Source organism: Micromys minutus (assembly GCF_963924665.1).
Source record: "Micromys minutus genome assembly, chromosome: 22".
Lineage (NCBI taxonomy): Eukaryota > Metazoa > Chordata > Mammalia > Rodentia > Muridae > Micromys > Micromys minutus.
Window position 1 is genome coordinate 42,341,340 of NC_137957.1, and position 20,501 is coordinate 42,361,840.

Consider the following 20,501-nt stretch of genomic DNA (forward strand, 5'->3'; position numbering starts at 1 on the left):
AGGATCAGTTCTTCCCATAGCCTCCCCTCTTAGCTGTTCAAGCTAAAGTAAAGCTAGCATTATCCTTCGTGCACCTATCTCCCATACCATCCACATGTGCCCACCCTAGGTATGGCGTCACGCATCTGTAGTTTCAACACTGACAACGCTGAGACATGAGGGTCAAAGTTCAAAGGCAGAATGTAACCACATTTCATTCATCCGTGGGCCAAGCCTCCAGCAGCTCTCACTTGGGCCCTCTCTCCAGCTTTGTAACTGGTCTCCTAGCATCTAGATCAGCTTGCTTCCATCTTGGCTCAATACTGAAACCACATGGAACATGTCGCATGCAGGTCAGTCACAGAGCTCCTCTGAAGGTTTATGGGTCCATGGCTCCTCTTGCTTAAAGTAAAAATGTATGTGTGTGTCCTTGCTGTTAGCTCTCCCCGGAACACCCCCATTTCCTTCCCTGGGTCTCTGTGCCACACCATCTCATCTTCTTCTGGTCTTTGTTCAAGTATTACTTCTTTAATGAAGGCTTCCCATCACTGGGTTTTGAATTGCACCTTGACCCTGCCCTCTGACAACCCCCTGCTTCCATGCCTGTTTCATTTTTCTCTGTACCTTTCATTTCTCAGTCTCTGACTTCACTTACTATCTTCTCCACAGTACGTAGGTCTGTAAGAGCATGGCCTCTTCTCTCTTTGGCTTATTTTTGCTATAGCTATGCCCTTGTGTCTGGAGCAGCACATGACACATTGCTGGTGTCCAATAAATTATTGTCATTTGCCCAACAGAAAAATAATAGCTAACAAGGGCAGGCTCTGAGGTCAGACATAGATAAAAATACTGACTTTAGAGGTTTGTAGTAGACAGTAATTGAGATAATCTGTGCACTGAGCAGTGTCAGACATGAATTAAATGTCTAAGTAACTCGTGCCCCTGTGAATGGCATCCTAAGTATGACTCGTTATGCTGAAACGCTAACATCTTTAGAAACGGACTAAGACTTTTTAAAGACCAAGGAACAGAATCCTGCTGTAAGCGTGGGGGATACATTTTTGGTTGTCATGAACAAAACAGAACCAGCAGGGGGTATTTGTATGTGTGTGTGTATGCGCATACCTGCACATATATGTATGACAGTAATAAAGAGAAAGAGGCTTTCAACTTGAGAATGGGGATGCTTTTAGAAGTGTTCAAGGAAGAGTAGCGGGAGGGGCTAGATATAGGAAAAGCAGAGGAGAAAATGGTATGATTCTGTTACAGTTAAAAACATATTTTTTTAAAAAAATGGGGGAAAAAGGAAATACAATCTACTAAAGGGAGAACTCTGAAAGAAAATCTAAGTTCCATAAGCAATAAACCCTGTGTAATTCCCAAGGGAATTCCATCCACCCGATAATAAATAACTTTAACTATGATTACTGAGTAAACTAGGACTCACTGAGCTAATGAAATATAGATGACTCGTTGCTCATAATTTTAAAATCATAGGGACCTCCTATTTTAGAAAATGGTGCTTCAAAATCAGAAATTGTTAAACGAAACAGCAGTTGCTAGTTGCTTTTTATGTGGTGACATCTTGAGCACCTCATCACATGGAATTCGATTACTTGTCACTCCTTGCTGCCCCCTGCCCCCCACTTTAGAAGGATTTATAGTTACCTAACCAAACATCAGAGCTTTGAAAGTTCCTGGGTCTATGTGGGATACGATGAATGCTTACTGTATTCTTAACCAACTTCTTTTTTATGTCAATGTTCATCAAAAAAATTTAATCTAGTTAAGGATCCAGCTCAGTTTTCTGAGTGTTGGCCTAGCATGCGCAAAGCCTTGGATCCACTCCCTGGAACTGCACACACGGGATGCAATGGTACCCAGCTGTAAGCTCACACTTGTGAGCCAGGGCAGGATCAGGAATTTAAGACCAGGCTCAACTACATCATGAATTTAAAATCAGCCTGTGCTACACCATGTCCTATCTCAAAGAATAATGATTTTTTTATTATTATTATTATTATTATTATTATTATTATTATTATTATTATTATTTCAGTCTACAAATACAATACACTAGTGCAGTGTAAATTGGACTTGAACAGGGCCCTGGGATCTATCCCCAACACTAATGATAATAAATAATAATCTAACTTATACATGTCCTTAAGAAATAAAGGGCTGTGCACATTGGAGCTATAAGTACATTGTATTTGTCCCTGTGTACAGAGCAGGGACCATTGTCAGAGCAATATTCCATAAAGCTGAAAAACAGAATCCATGTCTGAAGACAGCCAAGAAAAGATGGAGGAAACTGAAGTAAAAAAAGAGGGCATATGAAGTGGGGAAATATCTAGTTGCTGACAGTACAAAACACCTACTGTGTGGAGAGAGATACATTTCCTAACAAAACTTCATCTTAACCAAAATTCCCACATACTTAAACTAAGACATGTTAGCAAGAACATTCTCTTTCAGGATATATTTTTGGTTTTGGTGCAATGTGAACATTTTCAGTCTTCTGATTTCCCAGAAACTCTCAAATTAATATAGCATAAGGTTACTGAGTAAAAAACACTGGTTAGAAGAATCAAGGGAAAGCCATAGCAAGAGGAGAAAGAGAGAGAGAGAGAGAGAGAGAGAGAGAGAGAGAGAGAGAGAGAGAGAGAGAGAGAGAGAGAGAGAGAGAACAAACCTTAAGAATTCATCCAGGACTCAGTGGCCAATTGCCCTTTCCTCCTCAGTCCCCTCTCCTTTCCCAGCACCACGTTTCCACTCCTGTTGTCTGCCCTGAAACTTCGAGAGTTCCATTATGAGAGTAGCCAAGTGTGTAATGTAGTTTGGAACCGATTTCATCAGAATATAAAAACATAATAATTTAAGTCCTTTGGAAGCAATCACAGCATGATGGATGGCCAACTAATGGCTGGAACACTGCCTTGCACAGCCAAGAGCATCGCAAAACTAAATTCTATATCGACTTCTGAAAATACTCAATTTAAGATACTTTTTGTGATCCAGAGATTTAGTTTTTTAACAGCTATCAAAATTGGTTTGGATGACTCAAATTTTTGGTCAATATGGACTCTCAGAATAAAAAGTTAATATTTAGATGTTAATTATTAATACTTTTTATTAAATCCCTGAGGAATAGATTGTTTTTATATTATTTGAAAATTTATGATAATATTTTAAATAATGTATTCTGTTTCTGACTTGCTGCTGCATTTGTCTAATCTTAAATAAAGAAGCAAGTTTATATATGATTCTTATTTTTAAGGTCTTGTGGTGACTGTTTACTTTTGTGTAGCATATACTTAAAATGGGATTTATACTGTTTTACCAAATTCTCTGAAGCTAACATTCTGATGCCTCTGGATGACTAATTAAATGTGTTTACTGATTTGCATTTTATTCAGTGTCTTGAAAAATATTTTCACAAGGAAAAAAAAAAACAAAACAAGACAAGAAACAGAATGGTGGTTTGCACGCCTTTAATCTCAGCACTCAAACCGAAAAGAGAGGCTGAGGGATCTCTTAGTTTGAGGCCAGCCTGGTCTACAGAGAGCGTTCCAGGATAGGGAGAGCTACACAGAGTAACCCTGTAACCCTGTCTGGAAAATGCACAAAAATAGATAGATAGATAGATAGATAGATAGATAGATAGATAGATAGATAGATAGATAGATGATAGATAGATCGGTGGGTGGATGGATGGATGGATGGATGGATGGATGGATGGATGGATGGATAGAAAAAAGAAATACTAATTTCAAAAAATAGTGAAGGGGTCAGGCATTTTTTCTCTCTATCACACTGCTTCAACTCTGTTGTACTTCTCTAGTGACCAAATGGCATCTCAAAACCATGTGTGCACCCAAAGTAGACCAGCAATACAGGAAATTAAAAGTTATAATAATCCTTTCAATTCATCCATATGTGAATCAAATATTTCACCATGCTATAAAAAGCAAAAATACAATGTTAATACAAAGATATAGTAAATCAAAAAATATTACCTAAATTAGAACAAATTCACAAGCATTGATCAGACTGATGATATGTCAAATTAGAAGTATTTATAGCTATCTTATTTTGGAACTAACCTTAAAATCTGAAAGTGTTATATCAGTTACAGATATTAACAACCATAATTTATAGTATCTGCCTTAAAATTAAAAAAATAAAGTTAAGAAATAGATTTAAAAAGACAAAACCTATGTATAATTACCTTATTGCAATGGATTAATATCTCCAATCTGCAATGGATTAAGAATACCAAAATAAATAATGACCCAAATATATGTTTTCTATAAAATACAGTATTAGATATTTTACCCAAATGGCATCCAAAAGGGAAAGCAGAACTATTTTTGCCCATATTAAATAAAATGGATGTTAGATTACAAGTAATATAGAGATAAGGAATTTCATTATATAATGATAAGGGATTGAATCAAACAGGGGGAGATAGTTTATTTCAGGACATTTGGAAACTAAGTTTCCCTGATGGATAGCAGAATAAATCATCTACTTTTTTATTACCTCAATGGCACACTGAGAAACTAGCCATCTTACACAAAGCATTCATGGAACAATCCTCACTTTCTGAGTCCCTCCCTCTCCGTAGATGGGCCAACATCTCTTGCTTTTCTGTTACCTCTCTTTCCCTCTATTTCTGCCTCCCCCCTCCTCCTCCCTTCCCTCCCTTCTTCCTTCTTTTCCTCCTTTTACCTCCACCCCCAGTGGGTTTGTGTATGTTGTTCATTGATGCCATGGACCCTTCTCTTTTCTCTCTACACTTTACTTTTCAAAAAGTTAATATGAATCATGTCTTCACGGCATTTATTTCTTTATTCCTTCTCTTTATTCAATCTTTTTTTAACCCTCCAGATTTTATTCCCCTCCTGGTCACTCCTGACAATTACACATCCCATACCTCCTCCCCACTCCATGTTTCCACAAGGATGTCCTCACCCTCTTCCCCCACCCTGCCAGACCTCTAAACTCTCTGGGGCCTCCAGTCTCTTGAGGGTTAGGTGCATCTTCTCTGACTGAACCCCGACCTGGCAATCCTCTGCTATATATGTGTTGGGGACTTCTTATCAGCTAGCGTGTGCTCCCTGGCCCAGTGTCTGAGAGGTCTCAGGGGTCCAGATTAATTGAGACTGCTGGTTCTCCTACATGGTTGCCCTCCTCCTAAGCTTCTAGCTTTTCCCTAATTCAACCACAGGGGTCAGCATCTCCTGTCCATTGGTTGGGTGCAAACATCTGCATCTGACTCTTTCAGCTGCTTGTTGGGTCTTTCAGAGGGCAGTCATGGTAGGTCCCTTTTTGTGAGCGCTCCATAGCCCCAGTAGCAGTGTCTGGCCTTGGAGCCTCTCCTTAAGCTGGACCCCACTTTGGGCTTTTCATAGCACCTTCTTTTCCTCAAGCTTCACTCCATTTCCATCCCTGGAGTTCTTTCAGACAGGAACAATTATGGGTCAGAGTTCTGACTGGGATGGCAACCCTGTCTCTCACTTAATACCCTGTCCTTCTGCTGAAGATAGGCTCTACAAGTTCTCTCCTTTCCTTCAGAGAGTCCCACTCTTTGTCCCTGTATTTTCTCCCATATTTTGTTTTCCCTGCTAAGAAGGACTGAAACATCCACATTTTGGTCTCCTTTCTTCTTGAGCTTCATATGGTCTGTGAATTATATCTTAGGTGTTCCAAGTTTTTGGGCTAATATTCAGTTATTAATGAGTGCATACTATGTGTGTTCTTTTTTGTCTGGGTTACCTCACTCAGGATGATAGTTTCTATTTCCATCCATTTGCCTCAGAATTTCATGTTATTGTTTTTAATAGCTGAGTAGTACTCCATTGTGTAAATGTACAACAACATATTCCTCTGTTGAGGACATCTGGGTTCTTTCCAGCTTCTGGCTATTATAAATAAGGCTGCTATAAACATAGTGGAGCATGTATGTTCTTGTTGTATATTAGAGCATCTTTTGGGTATATGCCCAGAAATGGAATAGCTGGTTTCTCAGGTAGCACTATGTCCAATTTTCTGAGGAACTGCCAGACTGAATTCCAGAGTGGTTATACTAGTTCACAATCCCACCAACAGTGGAGAAGTGTTCCTCTTTCTCCACATCCTCACCAGCATCTGCTGTCATCTGAATTTTTGATCTTAGCCATTCTGACTGCTGTGAGGTCCAGACACTGCCCCACCTGAGGATCCACCCCATATGTAACCACCAAACCCAGTCACTACTGCTGATGCCAAGAGGTGCACACTGACAAGAGCCTGGTATTGATATCTCCTGAGAGGCTCTGACAGAGTCTTTCTGATACATATTAAGATGTTTGCAGCTAACCATCAGAATGAGCACAGGGACCCCAATGGAAGAGTAAGAGAAAAGACTGAAGGAGCTGAAGGGGTTTGCAACTTCATAGGAAGAACAACAATATCAACCAACCAGACCCTCAAGAGCTTGCTGGGACTATACCACCAATCAAAGAGCACACATGGAGGGACTCATGGCTTCAGCCACATATGTAACAGAGGATGGCCTTGTGGGACATCAATGGGAGTAGAGGCCCTCAGTCCTGTGAAGGCTTGATGTTCAAGCATAGGGGAATGCCAGGGTGTTGAGGTGAGAGTGGGTGGGGGAGGGGGGAGAGGAAACCGGGAAAGCAAATGACATTTGAAATGTAAATACATAAATTATCTAATAAAAAATTTCAAAGTCCCCTCCCCCAAAAAAGCAAGTTCTCTCCTTTAACTGACAGTTTTTTCAGTGTCCGTAGAGGTGACTGCATTGTCAGAAGCTCTAGAGACCTCTGAGATAAGTGTTCCAAACTCGAATGAGGGTGGATCAAGTGAAAGAGACAAAGAATAAACTAAGAAACAAAATTATGCTTTTCAGGAAGGCATTTTAAACATTTAATAATCACTGTCAATTACACAATTAAGCCATTTTAATGACAACATGCTTCGGAACCGTAACGTAAGGTTTACTAGAGCACCTGTTCTAATCTCTTGTTTGCAGGGACTTTGTTTTTATGGTCCAAAGAGTCTGACTTACGTACACCACACAATTTCTTGCTGTAATCATTCAAATCTCTTTTAACGCTAGACTCTGTGAGTCTGGAGTCTCTGGATGAAAATGTTAATCTTATGATCGTAGTAACTATATCTTTGTGTAGAAAAACTATTTGCCTTACCAGAGCAAGCAGCTGTAGCTGAATGTTTCGAGCCATGCAGTCAAAGTTTGGTTTGGCTCTACAGTAAGCAGAAATCCTGGGAAAGACAATTCAAAAACGAGAAAAGGCATGGATATCAGTAAGTCCAAGCCTGTCCCACTGATATGTAAGGGTGCAGTGGTCTGAAGAAGAGATGAGACAGCATGGTCAAAGTTTGACACCTTCCCAAAGATAATGCTGGCTTCCTGCCTAGGGGATTCTAAACAGAATGTTTTAAGTACTATGCAATCTTAGTTTTCTTCTTAGAGAAAGCAGTTTTTATTCTCTCATATTATATCCTCTCTGGAAAATCTGTGATAGCTGTATTTTCCTGAACATACACACACAGAGAGACACACACACTCCATTCCTTCTGAGTCAATCAACCGGATCACTAGCCGAATCAAGATATATTCAGTGTAGTAATGGAGAGATAGAACCACATACTTGGGAGACTCCTACATCACTTGCTCGATCCAGCATGTATGGGGGCTGTCATGTAGAACTCACAGAATTCATTCCACAACAGCAAGAGGACAGAGGCTCACCCGAGAAACCAACAAGAGATTCTTACACTCAGTAGCCAACTCAGGAACATAAGGAAGGCTCAGCCACTAAGGAAACTGGTCATTAGTGGTCTCATTGCTACAGAACTATTAACCCCAAAGCAAGAAGCAAGAATTTAAAAAAAAAAAAAAAAAACCATAAAGGAAGCCCTTGTACTGTTCTGATTATCCCTGAAAGTGTCCTATTGCTCAGCATGTTTCCCATTGTTTGAAACAAAGAAATAAAAAAGGTTTCACTTCCGACTTAATTGCCTATGTTCTTTGTAATTATAGGCTGGAGAACATATAGAATTTGTTTGGTAAATGTATGGTTTATTATATTTTTTACAGCTCTATGAAAAAGTCGCACTCCTTCTGACAAATCTGGGTAAGTGAAGGCCTTCTGCAGCCAGGGATACAGAATGCTTTAGAGCCTCCCTTCTCAGAGTCCGCTAGGGAGAGACCAGCCCCATGGTGGCCACTGCAGACCAGCCACTCTCCTGTTGGTGGCACCACATCCATTAAGTTTGTGGGCAGCACAAGTTGGACTCAGTGGGCTCCTTTCAACAAAAGAGAACATGAAGTTGGGACAGGGAGGATGGCTGGATCTGGGAAGGCTTAGGGGGAGAAGTGACGATGTATATGATCAAAGTACATTAAATACATACATTAAATTCTCACTTAATAAATATGTCACATTTTTAAAAGAAGGAAATGCCCTCTCCACTGGGAATTACACATGATCCTTTCCCTTTAGCAGAACAAGTTAAATGTCTCCAGTAATAAGATCTTTTCTCTCTATACTTGTCAAGCTATTGTGTCCCATGTGTGGCATAAGCCCCTGAAATTTAAAGTAGATATTTCATTTTCCACATTGCACATGGAAAATAGCCACACAAAAGTACACATGTAGAAAGTGTCCAAGATCATTGAAAAGGTATTCGCTAGCTGCTGCCCACATTTTAGAATTACCGGTGAATTCCATAAGGCACAGAAACATACTCCACTAATCCCAGTGGACTCAAAAAGCTAAAGCAGAATGATTTTAGTTAAAGCATTTGGGATGTGCAGGGATAACAGAAAGGAAAAAAAAAAAAACTCCACAAAAGTGTCAAGTTTTTAAAGTTAGCCATTTTGAAGATTAGCAACCTTTTAAATCAGGAATGCAGTCAGGGGAATGATAATTGATATTTGTGTAAATACATTTGTATAGACAAATTGTCTAAAAATATTTCTCTGGCCTCAGAACTTACCAAAACAATCTGATAGCCAGCTATAAACTTTACATTACTACATCTTTCAAGTTATAGAAATTGCTTTAATTTTACTAATGTGATATTAGCTTTTACACAGGCAATGAGAAAATTGCGTGCTTCCATGGGTAGTTTGCTTTAATATATTCCTGTGTATAGTTTGTCTAAAGGGAAGTACTTTCAGAGTAGTTTTTATAAACTAGTCATTATACCACTGAATCCTTTTACTGAGTTGATGGGTCCTATGCAGAGCTGGCCATTTTACACTATCTCCTTTAATGTCATTTACATCTTCCATCTCTACTGTACCTTTACCAAAAAGGAGATGGCAGGCATTATTTGTAAGTAGCTCTAAAAACTTATCCTCAAAATATGAAAAATGTGTTGACAAAAAAATTAAAAATATAAACACAAAGCCTTTGAACCAAAGGTTTGCAGTTTACCTGCCCTTGTTTGCAGTTTCCTTGTCTGTGTCATCGGGTGATTAGAACAACTGTTCACTGTGTGAGCTCTGAGCTCTGAATAATAGTACTTAACTCTAATGGCTCTGGCTTATTATGTAATGAGGTAGTGGCTCTGCTCATAGTGTGTTAGATGACAAGCAGCTATGGCTCCCTCTTCCAGTTCTCAGTGTTTACTGCCCTCCCTCGTGTTTTTTCTACTGTCAAAGTGGTGTGGGTTGACCTCTCTCACCAAGGCTCAGCTTAGTGTAGAACAGCACTGGATTTTCCCTAAGATGGCACCCTGTGTGTGGGTGGGTATGTGCAAATCTATCTTAGATGCTGGACCATATGGTTACTAGAAATCAACAAACACATATAGATGTCTCCAAATAATTTGGAGTTTTCTTCTTTACTTTTCTTTAGTAGTTAAGTTTTTCAGAAAGAGCATTGTCTGAAAAGATGAACCTTCTTTTCCTTTATGCTATCTTTTACTGTATTTCTGTGTGTGCGCACATATGTCTATATAATTGTAACAAAGGAAAAGAGGTCATAAATTTATGATGGAGCAAAGCCGAGTATGGGAGACACTGGAGAAAAAAAAGCAAAGGATGAAAGGAAAAGGAGGAGGAGGAAATGATGAAATTATATTTTAATTTTTTTTAAAAATGCCACTAATCTTTAAAAAATGAGATTCTGGGAGCTAATAAGGTATTGATGTCATAGAAAACACACTGACAAACGTGAGAATTATACACATAATGCAAAAAATATACTTGTCAAACTTTCACCCTTGACAAGTATACAATCGATTCTAAATAATGTCTGAGATATATGAATGATGGGCAAACTACATATTTCTATTGTGTTCAGACAAAGGTTTAAGTCATGGAAAGGGAATTGATGGGGTAAAATGGTAAATGTGCTATTAGAAGCTTAGAGAATATAGAAACACAGAAAACAATTATATTGCCTTAAATATTATACACGTTCTTGCTTGAGCTTAGAAGTCAGTTGTTTAGGAAGGATAAATACATTGGACATGAGACAATAAGTTGGAGGCTTGACCTCAAGGGCAACTGGCTTCATATTTTACTTCACACTATACTTTCCAAGGGATATTTGCATTATGGAAGCCAAAATCTGATGGGCTTCAAGTTGGCCCCAACTAAGGTCATAGATGTACACTGTAGACACTGAAACATGGGGGATGTTCTACAGAAGAGGTCATCCTTGGGGTTTTATGAGAATGAAAGAACTAGCATATGAGGGTTGAGCCCTGGGAGTTAAACATGCTCACTGTCCTGGGGTTTATAGTTTCTTCCCATGACAAGATTTAGGAGCTAGAATCCTTAGGAGCTTTACAGTGGGGTCTGACTCTATGTATGCCCTACTCAACTAGCAGAAACTGCAGAAAGCCAAGGCTGAAAAGAAAGTACTTTCAGCCTGCTGTCTCAGATCCAGCCTCTCCAGATACCCTGTAACCACAGAACAAGCTGGATGCTCCCTTCCTTCAGAAGGACCTGTAGTCACTTGATACCACACTGTTGTCTAGACTGGTCTTTAAGCTGGAAGTCTTGCTCCTGTGTGCTCTGTCCTGTAGCATGTCAACTGCCATCAAGCCTGAGCCTCCAGTGCCTCCCATTGACCCTCTGACTCCATGGGTGGGGGGGGGGGACAGGAAGTAGGAGAGGATCATGGCCAGCCTCTCAAACCCTACTTACTCCCTTTTGCCCACAGAACAGCCTCGCACAGAATCCGAGTGGGAGAACAGCTTTACCTTGAAAATGTTTCTTTTTCAGTTTGTCAATCTGAACAGCTCCACGTTTTACATCGCATTCTTCCTAGGAAGGTAAGAAGCTCATTTCTCTGTGCCCTGCCCCCACCCCAGCCCTAGTACACTCAGAGCCCTCTGACCACCCTCCCTGTAGGGTGATCAATGGAAAGTGTCAAAAGAGAAGATTAGGCACCTCCTTTCCCTCCCCAAGCTGCAAAACCACCTCACTTCCTGGAAAACACTCTCTATTCGAAAGTGCCTGTAACTCTTTGATTGCACGGATGGAGGAACAGAGTTTATGTGTGCAAACGGTGGGTCAGAAGCTTGTGACTTCCGATTCACTTGAGTCAAGCCTGTGGGTGTCACACCTGTGTCAGTAGGTGACATAAAGACATGAAATCTGCAGTATGGCCAAGGTCCTACCCTATTTCGTGGTAATGATGCGTGATTACCCTGCCATCCTATCTGAGGAGATGGGAAACAGGGCAAGGCCCTGAGTCCAATTTGAGTGAGACGGAGGCAGAGGCCTCTCTTTTGTTGTTTAGCTCCATCAGCAGCAAGAAACTGCTGTTAGGATTAAGTACCATGACAGTAACTAAACCAACACTGCTGGTATTCAAAAAAAGATCAAATGCAGGTAAACACAGGAATGTAACTGCTGCTTACACAGGCTGGGGCACTTGACGTTCAGGAGAAGTGTTCTTAGACACAGGAAACAGCAAGGATAGGCTCTTGCCCTCAGCTGCTGGGCAGGGAAGTCAGAAGAGAAATGTTCCTTGGGGATTTCCTGGAGCTCAAGTAATGACCATTCTAGAGGGTTGCCTCATCCCTTCAGACATGACCCCGAATGGCTCCCATCGTCGACTTTAGAGGGCATGCTAAGTTGAACATAGTACTACTCATTGAAAGCCTGGGCTACACAATGCTAACGCTTGCTTCTGTGTTGAAGATTTACAGGACACCCAGGTGCCTACTTGAGATTGATAAACAGGTGGAGGCTGGAAGAGGTCAGTACTCTCCCCCCACTCCGTTCCCATTACACAGCCATAAGGCAACTTTGTGCAGAGCGGAAGCCGGCCACTCTTCTGTTCCTTGACTGATGGATCTCTGTGCTTTCTTGCCTTACAGTGCCACCCTAGCGGATGCCTTATTGATCTCTGCATGCAAATGGGTATCATAATGGTGCTAAAGCAGACCTGGAATAATTTCATGGAACTTGGCTACCCGTGAGTACCAGAGCTCCTGGAGAGGCGGTGTGGCTCCTGATGGGTATTGCTGGGTGTAAGCATTATGGGCTCAGCAGTTAAACCAGATTCAAAGGCCGTTATAAGAACAGTAAGCACTGGGACCCGGTGAGACAGATCAGCAGGGAAAGTCTTTTTCCACCCAAGCCTGGCCACATGAACTGGATCCCTGTGGAACTCACTTGAAGATGAAAGGAAACAACTGGCCCAAAGTTGCCCTCTCACTTCTGTACGTGTGTGGTGACACATGCAGCAAGCACATATACGTATACATGAGATGATACATTTTTAAAATATTTTTTTATTTATGTTACATATATACTTTTTATCTCTTTATGCATACCAGAAGAATGGCATTGGATCCCATTACAGATGCTTGTGAGCCACTGTGTGATTGGGATTTGAACTCAGGACCTCTGGAAAAGCAGTCAGTGCACTTAACTTCTGAGCCATCTCTCCATCCCATGACGATACATTTTTAATTAAAAATAATAAACATTGGCTCTTTTAGGTTTACCACCACTCAGACAAATTAAAGTGACTATTCTTTTTAATTTAATTTATCAATTTTTGAGAACATCATACAATCATTTTTAATCATTTCTCCCTCCTCTCCCAACTCCTCCTAGACCCATACTGATATCTTCACCCATCCAAACAAATTCATGTGTCCACTTTTTTTTAAGCCTATTATGCTGCCCAAATACTCTTGGATGTGGAAGCATGGTTGACCTACAGTGGTCACCTGTGAAGAAAAGTGACTTATTATTCTTTATGAGGCCTCTATGCATGTGCATACGCTGGATGCTTTAATGATGACTTTGACTTTTTTGGGTTCCAGCACTACAATTTCTTAGCTATTTAATTATTCACAAGATCTTTATTCCCATTTCTATGAAAAATCAGAGTCTTAGTTTTAAAGTACTGTAAGTTCAGACTACAGCAATAAGAAAGTTGTAAAAGGAGATAATGTCAGAGATTCAAAAGAGCATATTATCACTCAATGACATGATTTTCTGATTAATAACAGTGGGCAGAGTCTTGTCATTTCTGTAAAATGGCCTTTAGTTGTGCTGTGACAGCCTCTTCTGCTCAGCTTGACTTTAAGGACACATGGTGGCCTTTTCTCTGTCTGACGGCATACCACACCAGTTGGTTTGTATGTCAACTTGGTGACTGTAGAAGAGCACAGCTCTCTAGGACTCAGGGAGGACTGCTCAGCTAGAATGAGTACCTGGGACTTGCTGAATGAGGAGCCCCTTCTCTTAGGGCCTTGTCTGAAGCAAGGCCAACAATTTTCTATTCTTAGATCCAAGTTTTAAAATCTTACCCCAAATGTCTAACATGTTCTATAAGACTTTAAGAAATAAACATACAAATGTAAGTATGATATCTTTATGGAATATTTAATTGAATCTAATAAAAATGTCAATCAATGAGTCAAAATGCACAGTAGAGATGTGGGGTAAGCAGAACTTGTGATAGTCGCTCCTCTTCTTTTCCTTATTCCACGAACTTTTGTTTTAGCATTTCTATTCCTGGAAATACAGAAAGCTTGTTGCTTACTCTTGGAACACTCCAGCTCGCAGGCCTGCCTCCTCTGTGACATTTGTTCCACCTCTTTTCATATTATACCATGTGCTCCTGCCTGCTGCTGAGGGCTAACAGCTCGGCCTCAAGTGTCAGAGTGAGATGCATCCCACAGGAGTCAGAGACAGTGTCCGGCTTAAGTCTAAAGCAGCTGAGCCTCTACGAAAGTAATTACAGGCATCTGGATGTCAGGAGAGAAAGATTGCTGTGGTCTTCAGATATGCTAGGTCTCTGGGATCAGACTATTCTGATCACGATCACACATGTGATAGGACTGCAAATGAGGACAAAGTTAAGCCATGTAAACTAGACCTTCTAACTGTTGAATGTCCATGGTGTTGCCTTGGTACCAGGTCAATTCCTGATGCTCTCAGGCATCTAACCAATTCAACGTGAGACCATATGGAAAATCAAAATGACTTCATCAGCCATTTTGTCTACTTGCTAAGAGAAATGCTTCAGGTGTTCAGAATTCTCTCTGGTCACAATCTTTCTGCCTGAGTGAAGCTGGTTTTTAACTGTGGCTCCAAATGCTTACTCTCTTATTTCTCATTACTTTCTCATTGTTCTTTGGAACAATCATGTATAATTTTCTAAATAGAACAAAAACTGATCTTGTCACCCAGGTTAATTCAGAACTGGTGGACTAGAAGAAAAGTCCGACAAGAACACGGGACTGAAAGGAAAATAAATTTCCCACAGTGGGAAAAGGACTATAATCTTCAGCCGATGAATGCCTATGGACTCTTCGATGAATACCTGGAAATGAGTATGGAAAGATATCTGCTTTGCCTCTTAATTACATATGCGAGCCTTTGATCTGCAGCCACACTCAATTAAACATACATCAGTTATCAGCTGCCATTCATGTAAGGGGATTCTAGTGTGAGGGTGTTCCAGAGCAACAGGTATAAAGGAGATCAAAATCTTAAGACATTCAGAACCAGGACTGGGGTTTGAGTTCAGTGGTACAGTCCTTATCTAGAACGTAAAAGCACCTGAGAAAGATTTCCTAGCACCGCAAATGGACAAAGTTCAGGGTATAGTCATTTCACACCTTTCAGAATACTGTATCTTGCTGCTTGAATCATCAGAAAGAGCTGAACCTGTAGCCTGCAAGTAAAGTAGAGATATTTCTTAGCATATTGTAAATCAATCTCTCTCTCTCTCTCTCTCTCTCTCTCTCTCTCTCTCTCTTTCACACACACACACACACACACACACACAGACACACACACACAGACACACAAGCACACACATATATACATGCACACACACATATACACACTAGCATGCACATACACATATGCATACACATACACAAATTAATGCTATTCTTAAAGTCTCTACCCTGTAGCCCAAAGAATTCTCCCTATGCCCCAAATTCCTACACTGCCTCATTATGGAACTGGATCCACAGGAAAATAGGTGTTGGAAAGTTCTGTACATCAAAAATAAGAAAGAAAAACCATCACCCAAAGTGATTGACTCCCACATCCCACAAATAATTTGTTAAGGTTTACTCAATGCCAAGGAAATACTACATTTGGCACCAGAGTCTCACAAAGGGAATGTGGCCCAGTACTCAGCTCTCAGGGGTGCATAGGTTAACGGGGAAGAACCAGAGGCAGGAAGTATTAGCACAAGAAGTATCACAATTGCCGTAGCATGAATCATGGGAAGTATATCAGGGAAGCCATCTTTGTTATGGGAAGGAAGTAACAGGAAGTGAGAAATGCTTGACTTGGGCAAGGGACACTTAGTTAAGGAATCAGATTTCTTTAGACACAAACCCAAGTTAGTCTCAGCATCTTTCTGGTGAGGAAATACGAATAATGTTCTCCTGTCAGATACACTGTCTGAGTGCACAAGCGTGTATGCATGCGTGTGTACGTGCATGTTTCTCTTCTTTTGAAACTCTTGTGTTTAAGCTATACTATGTAGAGGTGAAGTGAGAGTAGAGCTGAGCAAGATGAATTTCTTCAGAAGGAAGCAATCCTGGCTGGGAGAATTTGAAAGTTAGAGGAGTAATAGAATTGATGCTTAATGTTTCTTAGATCATTTCTGTTCTAAGTATCTATTGATGTTTTTTGGAGTTTCAATTATACAATGGCAGAACGACATAGCTTGGAGAAAAACTCAATGTGGGAATTAATAATAAAACTTAATAAAAGGCAATTTATTAAGCGAAATCACCATTTTGAGCCTTTTAATGGACTCTCCTCCGTAAGGAAGGAAATGGATAATAATGTCCTCCAAAAGAAACATTTATGTAGGTAGAATGCTGCAGCTCCCGTGGTGTGGCTGCAGCTTGAAACGATATGAGGCATGTTACAGACAGACACAGGAATTCTATCTGCTCCCTTTTGGTTTTGGTTTTAGTTTTTTCCTAATTGCCTTCTGGGTTTATTATATTATTAAATACTGTAACTTACTGAGTTACAGTATAAAGTGACTTTTGAAAAGTGTGTAAGTCTCAAGTATGCAGTTGGGTTTTCACAGACGTGTACACGAAAGAAGCTGCGTCTATGCAGGTGAGAAGCTGGCAAACTGTTGCCCACAGACCAAACTCAGCCCAACCATTTTTATAGGTGATGTGTTCTACTACCATCACAACCCACCCCCTCGGGCACAAATAATCCTCTTCTAAGGACAGGTGAAGAGGATGTGCCACGTTAGATATCCACATTCTCACTGAATCTCACTAAATTGTTAGGCTTTAAAAAAAGTCTATTTGATATATAGTAATGTCTCATTATAGTTTTAATATGAAAGTTTGTCGCAACTGATAATACTAAATAAAGGTGCTTATGACCATTTATATATTTTCTTCAAATTTCTATCTGACCCATGTCTTGGGAGTAGGAGGCATGTCGTTTTCTTGGTGATTAGTAGCATCTACTTATGTACTATAGACAAGAGTCCTGTATTAGTTGATTTTCTTATTATTGTGACAAATGTGACTGACTGTCAAAGAACAACTCAGTGGAAGGAGGGTTTAATTTAGTGTCTGGTGCGAGGGGCATAGTCCATCATGACAGATAAGATACAGTGGCAGACAGCTCCATGGATGCAGACGTTTATGACAACTTGCATCTCATCCAAATAGGAAACAGGGTGATCTGGAAACAGAGTCACAGTCTAAATATTAATCATAGCTCCCACTGACCTACTTCATCCAGTTAGACCCTACTGCCTAAAACAGTGGTTCTCAACCTATGAGTCACAGCCCCTTTGGGGTAGCACATCAGATAGATACCTAGCATATCAGATATTCGTAATACATTACAATAGCAAATTATAGTTATGAAGTAGCAACAAAAGAGTTATTATGGCTTGGGATCACCACAACACGAGCAGCTGTATTAAAGGGTCATAGCATTAAGAATGTTAAGAACCACTGGCCTAAAGGCTCCACAATCACCCAAATTACTACAGAAAACATATTCAAACACAGACATGTGGATACCTCTCATATTGAGATCATCATGTGTCAGATAACGTTGCTGCAAGTCAAGTACCTTTTCTTGCTTAATGGCTTGTCTTCCCACTCATAATGCTATCTTCAATTTTGTTCTTCAAAATTAGTTCCAACTAATTTTACATTAACATTCCCAATATCTATTGTAAACAAGACCGACAACAGCTTTTACTGAGGTACTGGCTGAAATTTAATCAAACCCTTCAAACAGTTTGAACAATACTTATATGTTGTCCAGTCCCTGAATGGGGTATAGCCCTGCATTGTCTTTATATACTTCCTCAATAGTCTTAGTGTAACTGTTTTGTGTTACAAACTTCAGATTTATTACTAAGACCTTGATAATTTTTAGACAATTGCAAATAATGTTGCTGTCTTAGTTAGGGTTTTATTGCTGTAAACGAACACCATGACCAAGGCAAGTCTTATAAATGACAACATTTAATTGGGGCTGGCTTACAGGTTCAGTGGTTCCGTTCATTATCATCAAGGTGAGAGCATGGCAGCATCCAGGCAGGCATGGTGCAGGGGGAGCTGAGAGTTCTACATCTTCATCCAAAGGAAGCCAGGAATAGACTGAGCATCCTCAGGCAGCTTGGAGGAGTGTCCCCAAGCCCAGCCCCAGAGTGATACACTTCTTCCTACAAGGCCACACCTCCTAATAGTGCCACTCCCTGGGCCAAGCATATGCAAACCATCACAGTTGGCTTTACAATTTTCCCATTTGTTTACAGTTGGTTTGTTTGTTTGTAGTATGGTGCTTTGTTGTTTTTTATTCTTACAATTGAACCCAGAGCCTCATGAATTTTAAGCACAAACTCCAGCCCTGAACTGCACACAGGGACCTCCCTTTATTGTCTGTTTTGTTGCTACTATATAAAGTTATCACTGGTTTGTATGTAGACCTTGTAGAAAAGAAGCCTTCTGAAATCCATTATCAATTATAGTTCATATTATATATATATATATATATATATATATATATATATATGTATGTATGTATGTATATTACATTTTCTTTATGTTATCCCACATCATCTACAGATAATGACAATTTTACATTTCCCTTTCTAATCATTAAACAATTGGGTTATTCTTGTACTAAAACCATTCATATAATGTTGACATGGGCATCTTGCTCCTGACAAGAAAACAAAAGAGTTCTGTACATTACTGTTGCTAGTGATATCAGCTATACATTTTTATACATTTCTCATGTTAAAGAAGTGTTCATATATATTCGTATAGTACATAGACATATACGTATATGTGTGTAGGTATAGATAGATGAGATATAGATATGTTTCTGAGTGTCATTATCATGAGTTTTACCTTCATGTAATGGGGCTGGCTTTCCTTGCTGCTCTGGGCCTCTTATCATTGTCCTTATATGCCAGTCAGTGAGCATAATGTAGTACCTACCAAATCCCTTCCATACACAAACCACTGCAGTGCATATGTGGGAAGTAGAGACATAATGAGGCCCACATTCCTACTTTCGCAAAGCCCAGTATAAATAAGGAAAAAGAGAGGCCAAAGCATAAATGCAAATAAATTTATTCTGTGTTGCTCAGCGACAGTGGAAGCCACCAGATAAAGCTGCGCCACTGTAAAACTCCAAGAGAGGGCACTTTTGAGCTTAACCTTAAAAGAAGAGTCAAATTTCATTAGTCTATCAATAAAGGTATTATGTGTATGTTTGACTCCCAAGACCATAAGTTCAGTTTGGCCAGAGCAAAGGATTCTTTTGCCAGGTCTAGGGCATGAAGGACGTTTGATCTTGAAACTAAGAAATCTGTGTAGAAGAATAACTAAGGTCTTTGAATGGTATAGAGAAAAGGAGGAACTGTAGGTGGTGAGAACCTTCTGAAGCATCTCTTGTAGGGAGATGATAACCCCAGAGCCAAAACTCTGTGCAGACGGATAGCAGTTCAGTGGGGAAGAGAGAGTGAATGTCAGAGAGACAGCCATTTGGATAGTCAGAGTCTGAACTCAAGTACCAACAGTGGGAAAGAGGGAAAAGTAGGAGACAGTAATGAAGTATTATTGATGGAACATGGAGTTGAATGGTTCTGATGGCTCAACTAGAAGAGATCCAGCATCTACCCAAGAAGACCACAAGCAGGGAAAATGTCAGAAAGGGGACTGTTATATCAGGGTGTGGCAATTAGCATCTCTGAAGTGTTACAAGAGGAGATGCTTTGGAAATATACAAATATCCTGTTTTCAATATTCCACCCGCTAACTGTAGTATTCTTCCATGTAAAGTTTAATTAGTGGTGGCTTCCCAATCTCTCCATTCCTTCCATGTTTACCAATTAAGTTCTACCATGAAGAAGAGCCCCCTTTTATTCCCTGTGTGTTTACACTTTCTTAGTATTTATGTTGGTATGGCTTTGACAGTCTTTGGGTTATGGTCCAGTACTGCTCTGATTTTGTTGTACCCATTACTCCAGCTTCAGCTGTTGGCAATGCCTACATGTCTGTTCTGTTGATGTGCCCCCATCATTTGTTGGGCACCTCTTTCCTTTTCCATAAGACAAGCCAGTCTCCTTGTGTGTTTAGCCCTGGTTCCATTAGTTAGTGAATGACATTTGGGAAATACTGGGGTCTGAGGTAAACTTATTGCCTCTCAGATTCCATTGTTCTTGGGCCCAAGAATGACCTCTCATGACCTCCTTTTTTGTAAGAGAGGTTTCTTCGGTGTGTTATTCTCTTTTTTTAACTAAATAATTTTATTTATTTACATTCTAAATGTTGCCCCTTCCAGATCCCCCTTCCCTGAGTTCTTCACCTCACCCCCTTCCCCTTTGATTCTGAGAGGTTACTTACTCCCCCACTCACTCCCATTTCACCCCTGCCAGCATCCCCCTTCCCTAGGGCATCAAGTTTCTACAGAATAAGGTGCATCCTCTCACTGAAGCTAGACAAGGCAGTCTTCTGCTACATATGAGAGGGTG

The 20,501-nt window shown here is 40.2% G+C and overlaps 1 protein-coding gene across 2 annotated transcripts in view; it reads left to right on the forward strand.

Annotated features, from left to right (window-relative positions):
- The window catches only part of ANO4 (anoctamin 4), a gene marked incomplete at both ends in the record, with an annotated part of 205,954 nt that overhangs the window by 172,478 nt on the left and 12,975 nt on the right, over positions 1-20,501 (forward strand). For both annotated transcript variants that reach the window (XM_080935151.1, XM_080935152.1), the window contains 5 exons: positions 8,108-8,144; positions 11,190-11,301; positions 12,176-12,233; positions 12,355-12,452; positions 14,687-14,829. In XM_080935151.1, coding sequence (XP_080791277.1) covers positions 8,108-8,144; positions 11,190-11,301; positions 12,176-12,233; positions 12,355-12,452; positions 14,687-14,829 — 448 coding nt within the window. The remainder of the gene's footprint in view (positions 1-8,107; positions 8,145-11,189; positions 11,302-12,175; positions 12,234-12,354; positions 12,453-14,686; positions 14,830-20,501) is intronic.